Source organism: Oncorhynchus masou, chromosome 15, assembly GCF_036934945.1.
Source record: "Oncorhynchus masou masou isolate Uvic2021 chromosome 15, UVic_Omas_1.1, whole genome shotgun sequence".
Lineage (NCBI taxonomy): Eukaryota > Metazoa > Chordata > Actinopteri > Salmoniformes > Salmonidae > Oncorhynchus > Oncorhynchus masou.
The window spans coordinates 44909694-44927564 of record NC_088226.1 but is presented as its reverse complement, the minus strand read 5'-3'; the positions used below and the strand labels follow the sequence as shown (position 1 = coordinate 44927564).

At 41.2% G+C, this 17871-nt stretch overlaps 1 protein-coding gene across 1 annotated transcript in view; it reads right to left on the bottom strand.

The window, feature by feature from the left end:
* LOC135556293 (capping protein, Arp2/3 and myosin-I linker protein 3-like) overlaps positions 1-12249 on the bottom strand; it is a 57338-nt gene extending 45089 nt beyond the window's left edge. The window contains 11 exon segments of the mRNA XM_064989372.1: positions 64-158; positions 297-385; positions 478-553; positions 707-780; positions 3870-3940; positions 5935-6029; positions 6149-6270; positions 6620-6679; positions 6769-6819; positions 9770-9864; positions 12114-12249. Of these exon segments, the coding sequence (XP_064845444.1) occupies positions 64-158; positions 297-385; positions 478-553; positions 707-780; positions 3870-3940; positions 5935-6029; positions 6149-6270; positions 6620-6679; positions 6769-6819; positions 9770-9864; positions 12114-12246 (961 nt within the window). The 5' untranslated portion in view covers positions 12247-12249.
* Between the last annotated feature and the right edge of the window lie 5622 nt (positions 12250-17871).

Sequence of the window (17871 nt, the reverse complement as noted above, 5' to 3'; positions counted from 1 at the left end):
TCACTAAAACAGAAATAGGCAAATGTGTGAGTCTAACAGGAAAATAAGGCATCTGCTTGGTACCTTGGTTGTCCAATGTGTTGTGTGCCAAGTTCAGAGAGTGGATGACAGAAGCAGGATTCTCTGAGAGCGCAACTGACAGCTTCTGCGCAAAGTCACTGAAACATACACAGTATACAATACACACATTTGGACAAAGACACAATGACACAAACAAACACTCTTTCTCTTGTTCGAATACTCTTCTTATTCATACAGAAAGAGTAAGAGAGTTTTGTGAAGAAAGGAAAACTCACGATTTGAGACCAGCATTCTCCAGAGTGAGCTCTTCCAGGCTGGAGGACTTACTGAGTGTGTGCAAAACCTGCTCACTGACCTCTGACCCCTGAAATGAAAAATATCTTGTGTCATTACATGCTTATAACTTCTTTCAATGACCATTGAAACAGAAGGAGATACAGACAGAACGATACTTACTATGCGTAGGTCCTTACAGTATAGTTTGGTGAACCAGGTGTTGTATGCCATTGAGGCCACAATCACTGCCAAGTCTCTGTCACAAACACACAACAGTAACTGTATCGAAATGGGTACATTTTTATAATACCCTCGATATTAATTTAGCAACTAGATTTGTTTAGGCTGCAGCAGCATTCATTTGATAACATCTGCTCTCTTTCTTTCGCTCCCTCTCCCATTCTCTCACCTGCTCTCCAGGTGGCTGAAGTCCACTAGGTTAAACTCCCTGTTGTCTTGAGAGTGATAGATAGTGTCCACATCCTAGGAGCAAGATTACCCATGAGTCCACTTGCTATAATATATTACCCCCTCATTTGAAAGTGCAGTTTTCTTATTTTTTTAACCTTCAGGAAGTATACACACACCTTTCAACATTTTGTTGTGTTAGAGCCTGAATTAAAACTGTGATTAAAATGGGATTGTTGTCACTGGCCTACACAAAATACCCCATAATGTCAAAATACATTTTTACTCATTAATCAAAAATGAAAAGCTGAAATGTCTTGAGTCAATAAGTAGGTAGCCTATTGGTAGCCTAGTGTTTAGAGCGTTGGGCCAGTAACTGAACGTTTACTGGATCTAATCCCTGAGTTGACAAGGTAAAAATCTGTCGTTCTGCCCCTGAGCAAGGCAGTTAACCCATTGTTTAGAGGCAAAAGAAACACACACATATTTAGGCGAGGTGCTGGCTAGGGGAGTGGAACACTTTTAAAAAAATAAAGGAGAGCCGCACACTCTAGGAGCTCAGATGCAAAAATGTCATGTCCAACGTTTTGACAGTCGTGTCTTCATCAGGGTGACAACCACTGCAGGGTGACTCATTTAGATAGTGTCAAAAGACACTAATCATGGCCGGGTGTGGCCTGATATCATTGGTTAATTCTCATATATTAAAATAGCATACAAAAAACATAAATGGATAGCGTACGATCATAGATAAAATTTGGCTACATAAGCCTACAAACATTTACGATAGCAACATCACAATAACCACAAGAATGGCTTCAGATCAAAGTCCACGTTGAGACCGAGGGGATTAAGGGTCTTTAAATTAAAGATCCAGACAGCCTCTCGTTTTAACAATAAATTGTCGAGGTCACCCCTCTCTCTAAGGGAGGGTGACATGTTCGATGCCAATATAACGTAGAGACAAAATCGAGTGGTTTTCTTCCAAAAAGTGGGCCGAGTGGGTGTTTGAAGGATCTACATTTATAAGTGCCATTGCATTTAGCACAGCCATTACACTAGTAGTTTCCATCCAGTAGGAGCACAAATACAAGTTGTGCAGGGATTTCTTGGGGTGGTAAATCAGAGTTTACCAATTGATCTCTGAAGTTTCTGCCCAGCGAGAATACGACCAAGGGAAGTTCCAAAAACACATTACCGATACTATCATCGGATCTTATAATGTGCCCAAAAATATATATTTTTTGCATCTGAGCTCCTAAAGTGTGCGGATCTCCTTTCTTTTTTTAAGTTAACCCACTGTTGCCTGGGCACCGAAGACGTGGATGTTGATTATGGCAGCCCCCCGCACCCTCTGATTCAGAAGGGTTGGGTTAAATGTGGAAGACACATTTCAGTTGAACGCATTAAGTTGTACAACTGACTAGGTATACTCTATTCAACCCCTTTGTTATGGAAAGACTAAATAAGTTCAGGAGTAAAAATGTGCAAATCACATAATTGTCACGCCTTGGTCTTAGTATTTTGTGTTTTAGTTAATTAGTTGGTCAGGCCAGGGTGTGACATGGGTTTATTGTTTGTTGTAATTCTTTGTGGGGTTTTTTAGTTATTGGGATTGTAGCTGATTAGGGGTGTGTGTTACATAGGTTTGGCTGCCTGAGGCGGTTCTCAATCAGAGTCAGGTGATTCTCGTTGTCTCTGATTGGGAACCGTATTTAGGTAGCCTGGGTTTCACTTTGTATTTCGTGGGTGATTGTTCCTATCTCTGTGTTAGTGTTCACCAGACAGGCTGTATAGGTTTTTCACATTGCGTTTGTTGTTTTTGTTATTTCATGTATCGTCATTTGTCTATTAAAAACATGAGTAACCAACACGCTGCATTTCGGTCCGACTCTCTTTCGACAAACGAAGAACGCCGTAACAATAATAGTTTGCATGGACTCACTCTCTCACTCTGTGTGCAATAACAGTGTTTAACATGACTACCTCATCTCTGTACCCCAGACATACAATTATTTGTAAGGTCCCTCAATCGAGCAGTGAATTTTAAACACAGATTCAATCACAAAGATCAGCGAGGTTTTCCAATGCCTCGCAAGGAAGGGCACCTATTTGGAGATGGATAAAACAACGCAGACATTGAATATCCATTTGAGCATGGTAAAGTTATTAATTACACTTTGGATGGTGTATCAATACACCCAGTCACTACAAAGACACAGGCGTCCTTCCTAACTCAGTTGCCGGAGAGGAATGAAACTGCTCTGGGATTCAACCATGAAGCAAGTGGTGACTTTAAAACAGTTACAGAGTTGAATGGCTGTGATAGGAGAAAACTGAAAACTTGCATCCTGTTTGCAATAAGGCACTAAAGTAAAACTGCAAAGAAATTGGCAAAGAAATTAACTTTATGTCCTAAATAAAGTGTTATGTTTGAGGCAAATCCATCACAACCATCACTGAGTGCCACTTTTTCAAGCATGGTGGTGGCTGCACATGTTATGGGTATGCTTGTCATCGGAAAGGACTAGATAGTTTTTTAGGATAAATAGAAACGGAATATAGCTAGGCACAAGCAAAATCCTAGAGGAAAACCTGGTTCAGTCTGCTTTCACTGGTAGACAAATGCACCTTTCAGCAGGACAATAACCTACAACACAAGGTCAAATATACACTGGAGTAGCTTACCAAGATGACATTGAATGTTCCTGAGTGGCCGAGTTACAGTTTTGACTTATATCAGCTTGAAAATCTAAGGCAAGACTTGAAAATGGTTATCTAGCAATGATCAACTACCAAACGTGACAGAGCTTGAATCATTTTGTAAAGAATAATCCAGGTGTGCAAAGCGGTGAGAGACTTACCCAGAAAGACTCACAGTTGTAATCACTTCCAAAGTTGATTCTAACATGTATCGACTCAGAAGTGTGAATACTTACGTAAATGACCTATTTATGTATTTAATTTTTCAATATTTTTCAAACATTTATTTTCTCTCACATTGGGTATTGTGTGTAGATGGGTTGAAAAATATTGAATCCGTTTTGAATTCAGGCTGTGACACAACGAAATGCAGAATAAGTCAAGTGGTATGAATACTTTGTGAAAGCACTATAACAGTCCAGTGCACTAACACACAACAGGCCGACTCCCATCGCTCTTACCCACTGCACTTCCTCCTTGCAGCTGATTCCATTGTAGTCACACAGGGCAGCGTAGGTCTCGGAAAACCCTCCTGAGACGGACAGAGAGGAAGACAAATAGATGATGGTGAGAGAGGAGGGTTTTAACCTTTTACTGCATTGGGCGAAATAGGGGTCACACAGAGTGTTTCTTGGGAGTCTTAAACAAATCTACTCTGAAACAAAACTATACACCTCACACACATTGTTATTGGCTAAACAAAAGAAAACACCTGTACCATGTCAGATATAGAGTTGAAATGTATTCCATTCTGAGTTTGCATCCCACTATTACACTTTATATACTATACATCAAAGAAACTGACTTGAAATATAACAAAACCAGTACCAATTGTCTACATTGCAGAATAATAGTGAAGACATCAAAACTATGAAATAACACGAATGGAATCATGTAGTAACCAAAAACGTGTTAAACAAATCAAAATATATTTGAGATTTGAGATTCTTCAAAGTAGTCACCCTTTGCTTTGATGACAGCTTTGCACACTCTTGGCATTCTCTCAACCAGCTTCATGATGTCGGCACCTGAAATGCATTTCAATTGGGTGTGCATTCTGGAATTTCTTTCCTTCTTAATGCGTTTGAGCCAATCAGTTTTGTTATGACAAAGTAGGGGAGGTATACAGAAGATAGTCCTATTTGGTAAGAGACCAAGTCCATATTATGGCAAGAACAGCTCAAATAAGCAAAGAGAAACAACAGTCCGTCATTCATTTAAGACATGAAGGTCAGTCAATACGGAACATTTCAAGAACTTTGAAAGTTTCTTCAAGTGCAGTCGCAAAAACCACTAAGCGCTGTGATAAAACTGGTCTGATGAGTCCAAATTTGAGATTTTTGGTTCCAACCTCCATGCATTTGTGAGATGCAGAGTAGGTGAACGGATGATCTCCGCATGTGTGGTTCCCACCGTGAAGCATGGAGGAGGAGGTGTGATTGTGTGGGGCTTCTTTGCTGGTTACACTGTCTGTGATTTATTTAGAATTCAAGGCACACTTACAGTGGTTCCTCAATTAAACGTTTTGAGATTAAGCCACGGAACTTAGAGGTAATTTATGGTATAGTATGTTACCCTGCATCAGTGCTTCATTGCTCCAAACCACCGCAAGGGGGAGTTAGAGCATTGATTATGCTTTTGGGTCCCAATGTGTCTCTACCTGACAATGAATGGGCAATTTGAACCAAATGGAAACTGATAATTGTGCACGACTTCAAATTTGAATTTCAATTAACTGAATGATGAGGATGAAGGTATACTGCAGTATGATGCAACTTTTACAGGAAGAACCACTGTCACCAGCATGGCTACCACAGCATTCTGCAGCGATACGCCAGCCCATCTGGTTTGCGCTCAGTGGGACTATCATTTGTTTTTCAACAGGAAATTGACCCAACACACCTCCAGGCTATGTACTTTGAAGAATCTCAAATATAAAATATATTTTGATTTGTTTAAACGTTTTTTGGTTACTATATGATTCCATATGTGTTATTTCATAGTTTTGATGTCTTCACTATTATTCTACAATGTAGAAAATAGCAAAAATAAAGAAAAACCCTCGAATGAGTAGGTGTGTCCAAACTTTTGACTGGTACTGTAGAAACACTGGATATTCAGCGTAAAAAAAAACAATATGTTTATTATTTATGGTATGATTAAAAATATTAACAACATTCCACCCATGAGGCCACTAGAGGGCGATTTGGTTATTTGACTGCTGGACAGGGGTACAGAGCAGGTGTTTGTTTCACTGAGAGAGAGAAAATAGAGATGACACGCAGTGCAATTACCCTACGTTTACAATGTCTGTGTAAAAAGCTAATAATTAACTTGAAAATATGTACTGCATGCAGTGCAGTGGGTTTCTCTATCCATTTGTCACTTAATGAGGACCTGCTTTCAGCCTCTCATTTCAATTTACTCAACAATTTCCTGTCTGTCAATCATCAACTAGAATCTGTCTCTTATGCAGTCTGTATATCTGTGTCCGTCTGTCTTCCTGCCTGTCTGTGCATTTCTTACCACAGGCCCTCTGGGTTTCAACAGACGTCTCTGAGCTGGGGGAGTACTTCCTGCTTCCCTCAGAAAGGTCACTGTCTGAATGACAGACGGAGGGACTGAGAGAGAGAGGGGACACGCTTCAGAAGGGACATAATAGCTAACATTATTTATAATTTGTCTGGGTTTCAAAGATGTCAGGTACAGGAGTCTATGCTGCCTGAAAATAGACACTTACGAGAAAACAGAGTTGTTGAATATTCTGGACAGGGCAAAGTTAACGTGGCTGACCACATGACTGAGGTGGTCACGTGACTGAAGCCTCAGGGAATAAGTGGACTTGTCCAAGTCTATGACGACCTGCATAGGAAAACAACAACAACATTGTTTCAATTAATAGAGTGATAGACGGACCAGTGATTTTCGGCACGATGCCAGATAACTAAGTTAATTGCAGTAAATATCCAAGCAGAGACCGAATTGCTGTAGCTCTGCTTACATAAATTAAGATCCTAATACAGTATCTCCATATTGTAGATTAGATTAACTGATTTGATTGATTGCTCAGATGTCGAGATGATGTTGCTAATAGGCCTACTCCATTATAAATCTGTTCAAATAACTAATCAGTTCAAATTAAAGAGGCCACATGGACGATGCACCAACATGGCCATTCAAAACCTGAGTTAATCTGGCATATGTTACTCGCCTGAAACTCTGGGTGACTGTTCATGGCTCGGATCTCCAAGAAGTTAAATGTCACCTCAATCTGTAATAAAATTCACGTTTGTTAACATAATGCTGAGAGTTTGGTGTATGGTAAACGGTAGCTAATGACATAGTGATCATTATGGCTACCTTTGTTGGAACCTTGGCTGTCAGGAAATAGAGTCTCCATGTTGTGAGGACCTGAGTCAGACAGAGAAACATTAACAAATTACATCCATACTGAGCAAAAGTTCACAGCACATTCAAGACTCACTATGGGCATCCAACGCTCTCGTGGGTTGCCATGGTAATGGAGAGAGTGAAATGAGGAGTACTCTCTGTATTCACCTATTGATCTGGGCAGGAATCTTTTCTGCCACAGCATCATGCTTTGATGGGCTATGCTGTATACTGGGGATGATTGCATTCTCAGGATGTGTATTAAGATGGTTTATAGAAATGGTCACAACAATAATAGTTCCATAGGGAAGTGATTTAAAAGCACCCACATTCACCCATCTGCCCGCATACACACACACCCAGGTGTACTGTACACGTTCTCACACACATACAATCACCTTCAGCTACAAACACAATCTCTATATACCCTATTCTCGTGCTCCTGTCTCCATCTTTTAGAGGAGAGCGAAGAACATTTTGTAAATATTGCTACAGCATAGTTTATACTTTTTTACCGAATAAACAAACAGTAAATATGTTTCAGTTGCTCTCTCCCTCCCTCCCTCTCTCTGACTCTCGTCCTCTGCTCTTTTTTCTGCTCCTTAGCTCCTGATCATTTGCTCCTTCATCTCTGATGCCCCCTTTAAACATCTCCCTGAGGAGGGACGGAGGAGCATTTCTCTCTTTTGCCTTTCTCTCTCTGGCTATCTTTCTCTGCCTCTCTCTCTCTATGCCTCTTTCTCTCTCTGGCTATCTTTCTCTGCCTCTCTCTATCTATGCCTCTTTCTCTCTCTGGCTGTCTTTCTCTGCCTCTCTCTCTCTCTCATTTGTTCTCTCTCTAGAAACACTAGCTAGTACAGTATGCCTTCTTAATAAAATGCAGGAATTTAATTGTGGCTATCCTTCAATTTTGCATTTCGGGAGAGAGGTGCTTGGTTCTACTCATCAGAGCCAAACACTTGCCGGCAGCCACAACACCCACACACAACAACAGCAAACCACAACGATGGTATCTGAAGTTACAGAGAGAGAGAGAGAGAGAGAGAGAGAGAGAGAGAGAGAGAGAGACAGAGAGAGAGAGACAGAGAGAGAGAGAGACAGAGAGAGAGAGCGAGAGAGAGAGAGACAGAGAGAGAAAGAAAAGAGAGAGAGCAAGAGAGACTCCTGCATTCCACCACTTCAAAGACACTGTGTCTGAAGGAGTTAATTAAAACTTGGGGATTGTATCACATTAACGTGATGAGTTGGGAGGGTGGGTATACTGGGTAGGAGGTGGCAGTGGATACAGTGTGTGAGTACTGTACCATATGAGTATATAGAAGTAAATCATGCTGATGGTGCAGGAGAGAAGGGGAGACAGTTCCCCCCAGGAGAGAAGGGGAGACAGTTCCCCCCAGGAGAGAAGGGGAAACAGTTCCCCCCAGGAGAGAAGGGGAGACAGTTCCCCCCAGGAGAGAAGGGGAGACAGTTCCCCCCAAGAGAGAAGGGGAGACAGTTTCCCCCAGGAGAGAAGTCCTTATCAAAGTCTTCCAGATCAAAGAGACACACTGCACGCATCATATAATTATGTGTCAGTTTTATGTGTCTGTTTCTGGAGAAGAGATGATGCCTGTCTTTTCTTATTGGCTTGATAAGGGGGTAAGGCAACTGTTATACATGAATAAGGTACTTCCAGTACCTGGTTAAATAATTCACAAGCAAGGAAACCAAAGCCTAACTTAAAGTACATGACATGGCCTCAAGCAAACCTGATGGGAGAGGAAGATGAACAATGAAAAAAGAACCTACCAGCCTGAACTTGAACCTACCTTAAAACATTAACCCTCGCTCAGGCTTTATCAGCAAGCCCTACTCTTAACCCAAACCCTTCCCCAAGCTTTACCTTGACCGTTTAAATCCTAAAACCCTCTCCTCAGCCTTAATCTAAACACCATAGAGACTAGAATTCCAGATAGATACCCTACTCTAGTTCAGAGTAAAAAAGGAACCATTTAGCAGAGAGAGATTGGACAGCGAGGATTTAATGGATAGCATTGTCCTGGCAGAGAGACATAGTCCCTGAATATCAATGGGTGCACATTGCAAAACTCTTCCAACTCGCCCTATAATGAATCATTAAGCAGTCATCGAGGGAACGACTCCCTGCCAAGGCCTAGTCTGCCCAGTTGGGGGTGTGAGCTCATTGCCTCATCAGCTGGTAGTTTTCAGGAGCACAAAAACATGAAAACATTTCAATGCAGTTTTATGTGGAATTGTTAGTACAGTCAGTTATTTGGTTGTTCTATTTCTTATACTTTTGCCTATTATCTGTACTTACATAGGTTGGGATCTATACACTTAAGTGCTCACTGGCCCAGATTTAGTCCTATAAGCTGGCAGGGCTGCAGCTCCTCTATTGAAGATTTCACATCTTTGCCCCATATTCTCTGATGAAAGCACCCCAGTATCAAAGGCAGAGGTCCGCCCGCGCCTGGCACTGCCTCCACCACCAGGGTCTCACAGAGACAGAGCCTCAAACAGATCCCTCCCCAAGCTGATGCTCTTACAGACCTCTGTGTCCTACATTGTCCCACCTACAATGCCCAGACAGGCACAGCTGACATGGGGAAGCAGCAGCATGTCAACTCAATATATTCATGGCATGTGGCCAGTCTGGCCATAGCTTGTGTTCAGTCTGCAACTGACCATAGTGATTAATTGCACTTCAATACTGCCTATGTTGCATCATGTCTCTCCTAAACCAACCATCAGGTTTCCATCCGATGTCTTGTGGAGGAATCCTCCACTGCATCAGACTTGTCTTGAGGTAGTGAGGGACGGAGTAATACTGTGTGTGGATGGCCTGGAGAACTCCTCTATATCAATAGATCAACAATGATCTGTGGGAATACCACCCACTCCACAGCCAGCGCATCAATATAACAAATGTTATTTTCACCAGACAAAGTTATTCAGATAAAACAGGACTCACCAGTATCCGGTCCTCTGACTTGCCATTTTTGGTGTCAAGCTTAATGCCGCGTATAAACTTGATGGATGACTTGTCAACAATCTTCCTGATACTCTCTGTAAATAGAAAACCATCCCCATGGTCAGATACACACTAATACACACAACACACAAAGCAAGCAACTCACACACACAAATGACACACATCAACCAAGTATACAGTACATCAGAACTGTGAAAGAGATAAGCTTGACCTTTGAGTGCACAGCCCTTTCGTCATACAATTGTAGACAGACCAACCGTGTCATTTAAAACTTACACCTGGCATTTCATAAACAGAGGGAGATTATCAGAGGATAAGACCATTGAGTCTCCAAAACCGTTGGATCTTTCACTAAAACGTAAATAACAGTGTTGTTTTCCATGGCAGGCGTACAGAAATTGCCCAATAAAACAAGGATATGTGAGCGAGGACAGAATGAAGCCGTAAAATAGAGAGCTTTTTTTTTATATATATGGAAGCCAGAGCTGGAATACAGTACTTGAGGCTGGTGAGACTGGATCGAGACAAAAAACTGCCTGTTTTTTCTTCTCCTGTTTGTTGTTGTATTTGTTCCATTATTATCTGTTAATTGTCTTTTATTATGCATACTACAAGCACTTTTGGCTTTTCATTATTGCTCATCTAATAATACAAAAAAAATAAAAAATTCTTATTATTAATTGTGTGTTTCATAGGCGAAAACCTGCAATCGCATTCATTCTGTTATTAATCAAATTCAGAATACATTGCCAGACAATATTTTCTTCCCACACAAACAACCTTATGTGCACAATATGATTACTACCAGCCACCACATGGATCCTCTCTGCTCAAGTGAGTCTCAGTCACCGAGGCATTGATGTCACATAGAATCCCAATCCCTCCGCCAGACACCTGCAGATAACCTGGCTTGGCCTGAGGACATCCCCTCACAGACAGACAGGCACACTGACATAGAGAGTCACCATCAGAGAGACAGGGACGAGGCTGAAGAGATGGACACGAGGAGATGGTGAGATGGTGAGATGGTGAAAGGTATCAGTTCATGGATAACCAACCATCCAAAGCCCTGAATGTGCTGTACTTCGCCTGTGACTAATGCATGGTCAAATTGGAGAATGCTGCTGAGTCTGATTGTTCTGACAGGATCCTTAGAGTAATGTTCTGATGATGATGAAGAAGATGATGATCTTGAACACCATGATGACTGTTCAAACACTGATGGTATTTTGGCTCTGGCCACTTGGAGTCTGATGCTATATAGCTGTCTATCTGAGACAGAGGGAAGTGGCTGGCAGGTAGGTGAGTGGATTGAAAGGCAGGGATTCCACTGAATTAATTATCACAGTGTGGTTAATAGAGCCATTAGGAATAATTATCTCAGCAGAGACTCCCTGCAAACGCGAGCATGTGTGTGTGGTGTTGGTTAGAGGGTGAGAGAGTGTGTGTGTGTAGCTAGGTAGGCCTACGTGTGTGTGCCAGCGTGTGTGATGTAGGTGTGAGCGTGCGTGAGCCTGTGTGTGGTCTGATGGTGTGAGTTTTTGAGACGTAAGCTTGTGTCAACTCAATGGCAGCCTCCTCATCTGAGAATTCTACTAATGAGAAGTGTAGTATACAGTGTCCATGTCTGGCTTGTTCAATAAAGGGAAGTGAAGAATAAATGCAAATTGTTGGCAAGAAAATGCATGCTGCTCCCCCTCGCTATCTTTCTTCACAATCACTCACAACCTCTCTCTCTCTCTCTCTCTTTCTCTCTCTCTCTCTCTCTCTCTCTCTCTCTCTCTCTCTCTCTCTCTCTCTCTCTCTCTCTCTCTGTCACACACACACACATACACACAGCAGACAAAGAAAGACCATGCTCACTGCCAACACGCTGAGAGGGTAGCAATTCCTATTCTTACAACCTGGCATGAAATTCTGAATGCAGATCACACCATGAGCGAGTAAACCCACGCGTGATGCACACGATGATTTTCACAACGCCCCTTTTCCTATGGCCCAGGCCTGGGGATTTTACATGATCTGCCTGCCTGCCTGCTGTGCTTTTATCGTAAATCCTGTGCAAGCAGGATGTCTTTGCTTTAAATAATTTTCGAACTTTAAATGCTCAAATAATGCAAAGCACGTTTAGCCTAGATGATGCCATATAAAGAATGACACACAAAGCTTGGTGGCAATGAGCATAGATGAAAGAGGTGTTGCTTATAAAACCCCAATGCGCCTGTTCAGTCGCAGACTGGGAAAAGCCAGAATCCGTACGCGTTACAGATGATGATGATGATCGAGATAATGGGAATAGGAATAATGTTGATATTTTCCCTACCTGTAATATCCCTGCTCACACTGACGAAACAAGAGGCAGTTACGTCTTTAGATGCCATGTCTCTTCTTCCTCTATTACCGCCCCTTTTCCTTTCGCAATGATGGACCGAACGGATTGCTTCTCTCGGAAGCATTCCACCATCTGACTGCTGCGAAACCCGCTCTCAGAGTATAGTTTAATGTGCCAACGTGAGAGAGCGCGCAGCGGTGGAAGGGAGGAGGAGAGTTGGAAAGAGACAATTGAAAGAATAGGAGATACATTGGGCAAGACGATTTGGTGGTATCAGAAATTGTTGGAACTGTGAAACTAATACTGGTCAATAGATGATCAGGAGGATAGTGACGCTACTGATAGAAATAGCGGTAACACGTTTCAACACAATTATGCTACGGATGGAACACTATAGTGGTTATATATGGCTTCCAAATCAGAGGTTGCTGTATGTGATGGGGACACTATTTTCAAGCCAATTAGATACAAATGGATTTTCGTAGCAGGTTAGGAGAACATGTTTGCTAACCCTAACCCTTTCCTAACCTTGACCTCAGTCTCCTAACCTGCTACATTAATTATCCTAACCTGCTAGAACAAGTCATTTCGGGATCGAAGAGGGGTGAAAAGAGTGCTTCCCGTATGTTATTCCAACACCTCTGGGACGGCGGGACCACACCATAGCATAGACATTAATAAGGGACCACACACACACACCACACACACCAAAATGGTGGGCGCGGCAGTGGGTCAGCCGCAGTGGAGCGCCCCTGGAACAGTTTAGGGGTTAAGTGTTTTGCACAACCGTAGTGGATGTTAGTGATAATCTTTAGTTATTTTAGTCCTGGCCCCAGAACATGGATTAAATGTCCCCCAAAATCTATCTGACATGATATTGTCACTTTTAAAGACAAACTTTTATATCTAATGTTAAACTCAACCTAACAAAACGCAATATGTTTGTGTGTTTGAATGTTTGTTTGACACACTTTGACATCGATGATTAAACACCTGCTAACAAAATGTAATATATTTGAATTTATATTTGTATGTTTGTTTATCTCATGACCTTGACAAAACAACTTTTATTATGTAATAATCATGAGAACATGATCTTTTGATCTCAACAAAAACAACTCAAAACAACTTGTGATCATAAAGTGTGAATAATTGTTTCATTCATATGTCCGCTGGACTTCCTTAGTGGAAGCTCCAGTGTATCTATCGTTTTCTCATGATTATTACATAACAAAAGTTGTTTTGTCAAGATCAGGAGACAAACAAACATACAAATATAAATTCAAAATATATTACATTTTGTTAGCAGGTGTTTAATCTTAGATGTCAAAGTGTGTCATACAAACATCTCACTACTTTTCTGTTTTCAGCCTTACCCAGTGAGTCAATTGGACTGTAGGAGTCTGTATACGGGGCAGCTATAGGCACACAGTATGATATTGATCCTGTTAGCAATTACGGTATAGCTAACAATCTTTTCTACAAATTGACACAACAGATAGAGAGAACGACAGACAGAGAGATTGAGGGAGAAGGAGAGATTTGTTTGTTTTTAATTGTGCACCACAGTAATGCCACTCCGGATAGATATAATTAATTTCCTCTCCTTCACTGTCATTCTGAGTGAGCTCCTCAACATTTTCATTCCCTCATTGAATGAATATAATTATAATTAGATCATATAAATATCAATGACCAAATATAGTAATATAATGTGCATGATGCTATAACCCTGTCTTAATTTGAAATGAGGACCTAATTGCAGTAGCTCATCATTTTGTTTTAGACTTTTTAATCATTTTGAATGATTTAAATTATAGTTTTGTTTGATAATTGTTTGAATATGTTTATTGTAGCCTATTATGTTGACACTGGGGCTCTCAAATGTTATCTTCATGTAATGTGAGAAGAACGGGTTAAGATGTCGCTCTAAAGAGAGCATGTTCAGATTGGTGGATTTGAGTGCAGTGTTTAATCTAGACTATCTGCCCACTAAAGCCCCAGTGCATCTATATACACTATCTACTCCTGTATTATTCATGCCCTAAGCTCCATGACCATGACTGGTGGTTGAGTGAAGTTGCAGTGAAGGAAAGGATCAGAAATGGCTGGAGAGCTTCTCTCTCCAGTGCCGAAACCACATGGCTCTTCAGAGGGTGGTGCAGCCAGCCCAACGCATCACTTGTGTCACATTGTCTGCCCTCCAGGACATCCACAGCACCCAGTGTCATAGGAAGGCCAAGAAGATCATCAAGGATCTCAGCCATCTGAGCCACGCCCTGTTCACCCTGCGGACAACAAGGGCTACGTACTTACTGTCTCCATGGAGGACGTGTGTAAGTCATTCAAATGTGTTGACCCTCCCAAGGCTGCCGGCCCAGACTGCATCCCTATCCACACCCTCAGAGCATGTGCAGACCTCCCTACGCTACTGGGTCCTTGACTTCCTGACCGGAGGAGGGCCGAGACCGAGTCAAAACTGAGACCAGAAAAATGCAAGTCCATTTCAAGACCATGATTGTACTGTAATTTTGTCATTTCACCACCATAATAACAGTTCAAAATTACCAATATTTCTGTGATTATTTTTCAGAATAACCAATGGATTCTTTAGACATTCAGAATAGTGAAAGAATATATGCTGAGGGAAAATAGAGCCACTCTTCAAATTATTACTAACACAAACACAGTGGTGAACACTGGGCCTTCTACACTTTCAGAGAAAGGGATTTATAAAATAATGATTATAATAATATTATAATAATAATGACAACGATATTATTATTTGCCTAGGTTTTCTGATTTAATCTCTTCAGTTTTGGTTGGAAAGGAACGGGTTAACACTGCTTGTCTCTTAGGAGAAAGATCTAGCTAGCTAAGTCAGCCATTGGCGATCAGAAGATAGATAAAGGCATCTGCCATTCAACTTAATTCGGGCAATATTTTGGAGGGACAATGGAATCAACCAATCACATTTTGACTTAATGGGTGGGACTGTTTTTACAATAAGGTATGGAAACTTCTACCTTCTTGAAGGCCAACAGGTCAATGCGCTATAGCGAGCAGTAGTTTTCCCACGGTCTAGTTAGCTAGCTTTAGTTGACAGTTAGTTTGCAGCAGGTGTTATCAAAGAGAATGTTGTTGCTAATTTGTTAGCTTCTCCCTTTTCAAGAATAACTTCCAACAAGAAGTTCAGTTTCAAATGATCATCTGGTAAGAGTAACTGTGCGTTCCTGGTGTAACTCAGGCAGTTGTTGTTGCCATCCTCTACCTGTCCCACAGGTGTGATGTTTGGATGTACTGATCCTGTGCAGGGGTTGTTACACATGGTCTGCCACTGCGAGGACGATCAGCTGTCCGTCCTGTCTCCCTGTAGCGCTGTCTTAGGCGTCTCACAGTACGGACATTGCAATTTATTGCCCTTGCCGCATCTGCGGTCCTCATGCCTCCTTGCAGCATGCTTAAGGCACGTTCATACAGATGAGCAGGGACCTTGGGCATCTTTCTTTTGGTGTTTTTCAGTCAGTAGAAAGGCCTCTTTAGTGTCCTAAGTTTTTATAACTATGACCTTAATTGCCTACCGTCTGTAAGCTGTTAGTGTCTTAACGACCATTCCACGGGTGCATGTTCATGAATTGTTTATGGTTCGTTGAACAAGCATGGGAAACAGTGTTCAAGCCCTTTGCGCTGAAGATCTGTGAAGCTATTTGGATTTTTAGAAATGATCTTTGAAAGACAGGGTCCTGAAAAAGGGACGTTTCTTTTTTTGCTGAGTTTATGTTGTAGATTATGCTTCGATCACACCGACAGTGTTATTGCGCAAAATGGTATGCAGCATCATCTAGATATGTGTGCAACAAAAATTCAACATTCGCCTTCTGCTACCATTTCTGTCAAACCGTCTACGCATACAGTTTGATGCATGCATTCGATAAATCCAATGTATCCGCCACACAGGACGCACTGCAACTGCCTCTGCAACTGCCTCTGATCCAAGACCAACTCAGTTAATCCCTACCATTGTGACAATGAGTCGTCATAATGCTGCATCGAATGTACATGATCTTAGGGGCATTGGCAAACGCAATGTAAGTAATTGAATTTATGTACCCCTAAATTCACCAAATACATTTGTTTATCCTACAGCTATTGTGAGCAGTAATCATGAGCCTATAACCCAGAGTTACACTGTTAGCACTGAGTCGGTGTGCAATAGTAGGAATACTACTTTATGCAGCTTTCCCTGCACTATCAGCTCCAATGTGAATAACATGAGTAAGTCTACCTCTGATAAGCTTCCCAGTAAAGCATTAAAAGCAATCAAGCAACCCAGAAAAGTGCTAAAAATAGCTCATATTAACATACTGTATGTAGCCTAATAAACAAGGTCCATGAAGTCAATAAATAAGGTCCATGAATGTCATCTGCTTGTGACTATCTCTGAAACTCACGTAGATAATACCTTTGATTATACAGTGGTAGCAAGACATGGTTATAACATCTACCGAAAAGACAGGAATGCCAGCGGAGGCGGTGTTGCTGTCTATATTCAGAACCACATTCCTGTAAAGCTTAGAGACAATCTAATGTTAAATACTGTTGAAGTAATATGGCTACAGGTTCATCTGCCTCACCTAAAGCCCATTATTGTGGGAAGCTGCTATAGACCACCATGTGCTAACAGTCAGTATCTGGATAATATATGTAAAATGCTTGATAATGTATGTGATATCAACAGAGAGGTATATTTTCTGGGTGATGTAAATATTGACTGGATATCATCAAGCTGCCCACTCAGGAGAAAATGTCAAACTGTAACCAGTGGTTGTCAGTCAACCTACCAGGGTAGTTACAACAGTATAGGAATGAAATCATCAACATGTGTTGATCACATCTTTACTAATGCTGCATATATTTGCTTTAAAGCACAATATAATAGCCATATAACCAAAGTTCCAAAGGCTTGGCCTAATATTGTCTATAAGAGGTCATACAATACGTTTTGTAGTGATGTTGATGATGTAAATAATATTTGCTGGTCTGTGGTGTGTAATGAGGAGCAACCAGACACTGCACTTGACGCATTTATGAAACTACTTATTCCATTTACTAATAAGTTCGTACCCATTAAGAAAATGATTGTAAAAACTGTTAAATCCCCTTGAATTGATGAGGGGTTGAAAAATTGTATGGTTGAGAGGGATGAGGCAAAATGTATGGCAATTAAGTCTGGCAGCCCAACTAATTGGCAAATGTACTGCAAATTAAGAAATCATGTGACAAAACTAAAGAAAAAGAAAAAGAAACTGCACCATGAAACAAAGATAAATTATACAAAGAATGATCGCAAAAAACTTTGGAGCACCTTAAATTACATTTTGGGGGAAAAACTTGGCTCCTTCATTCATTGAATCAGATGGCTCATTCATCACAAAGCCCACTGATATTGCAAACTACTTTAATTACTTTTTCATTGGCAAGATAAGCAAACTTAGGGATGACATGCCAGCAACAAATGCTGGCACTACACATCCAACTATATCAGACCAAATTATGAAAGACAAGAATTGTACTTTTGAATTCTATAAAGTCAGTGGGGAAGAGGTGAAAAAATAGTTGTCTATCAACAATGACAAGCCACCGGGGTCTGACAATCTGGATGGAAAAGTACTGAGGATAATAGCAGACGATATTGCCACTGCTATTTGCCACATCTTCAATTTAAGCCTACAAGAGACCGTGTGCCCTC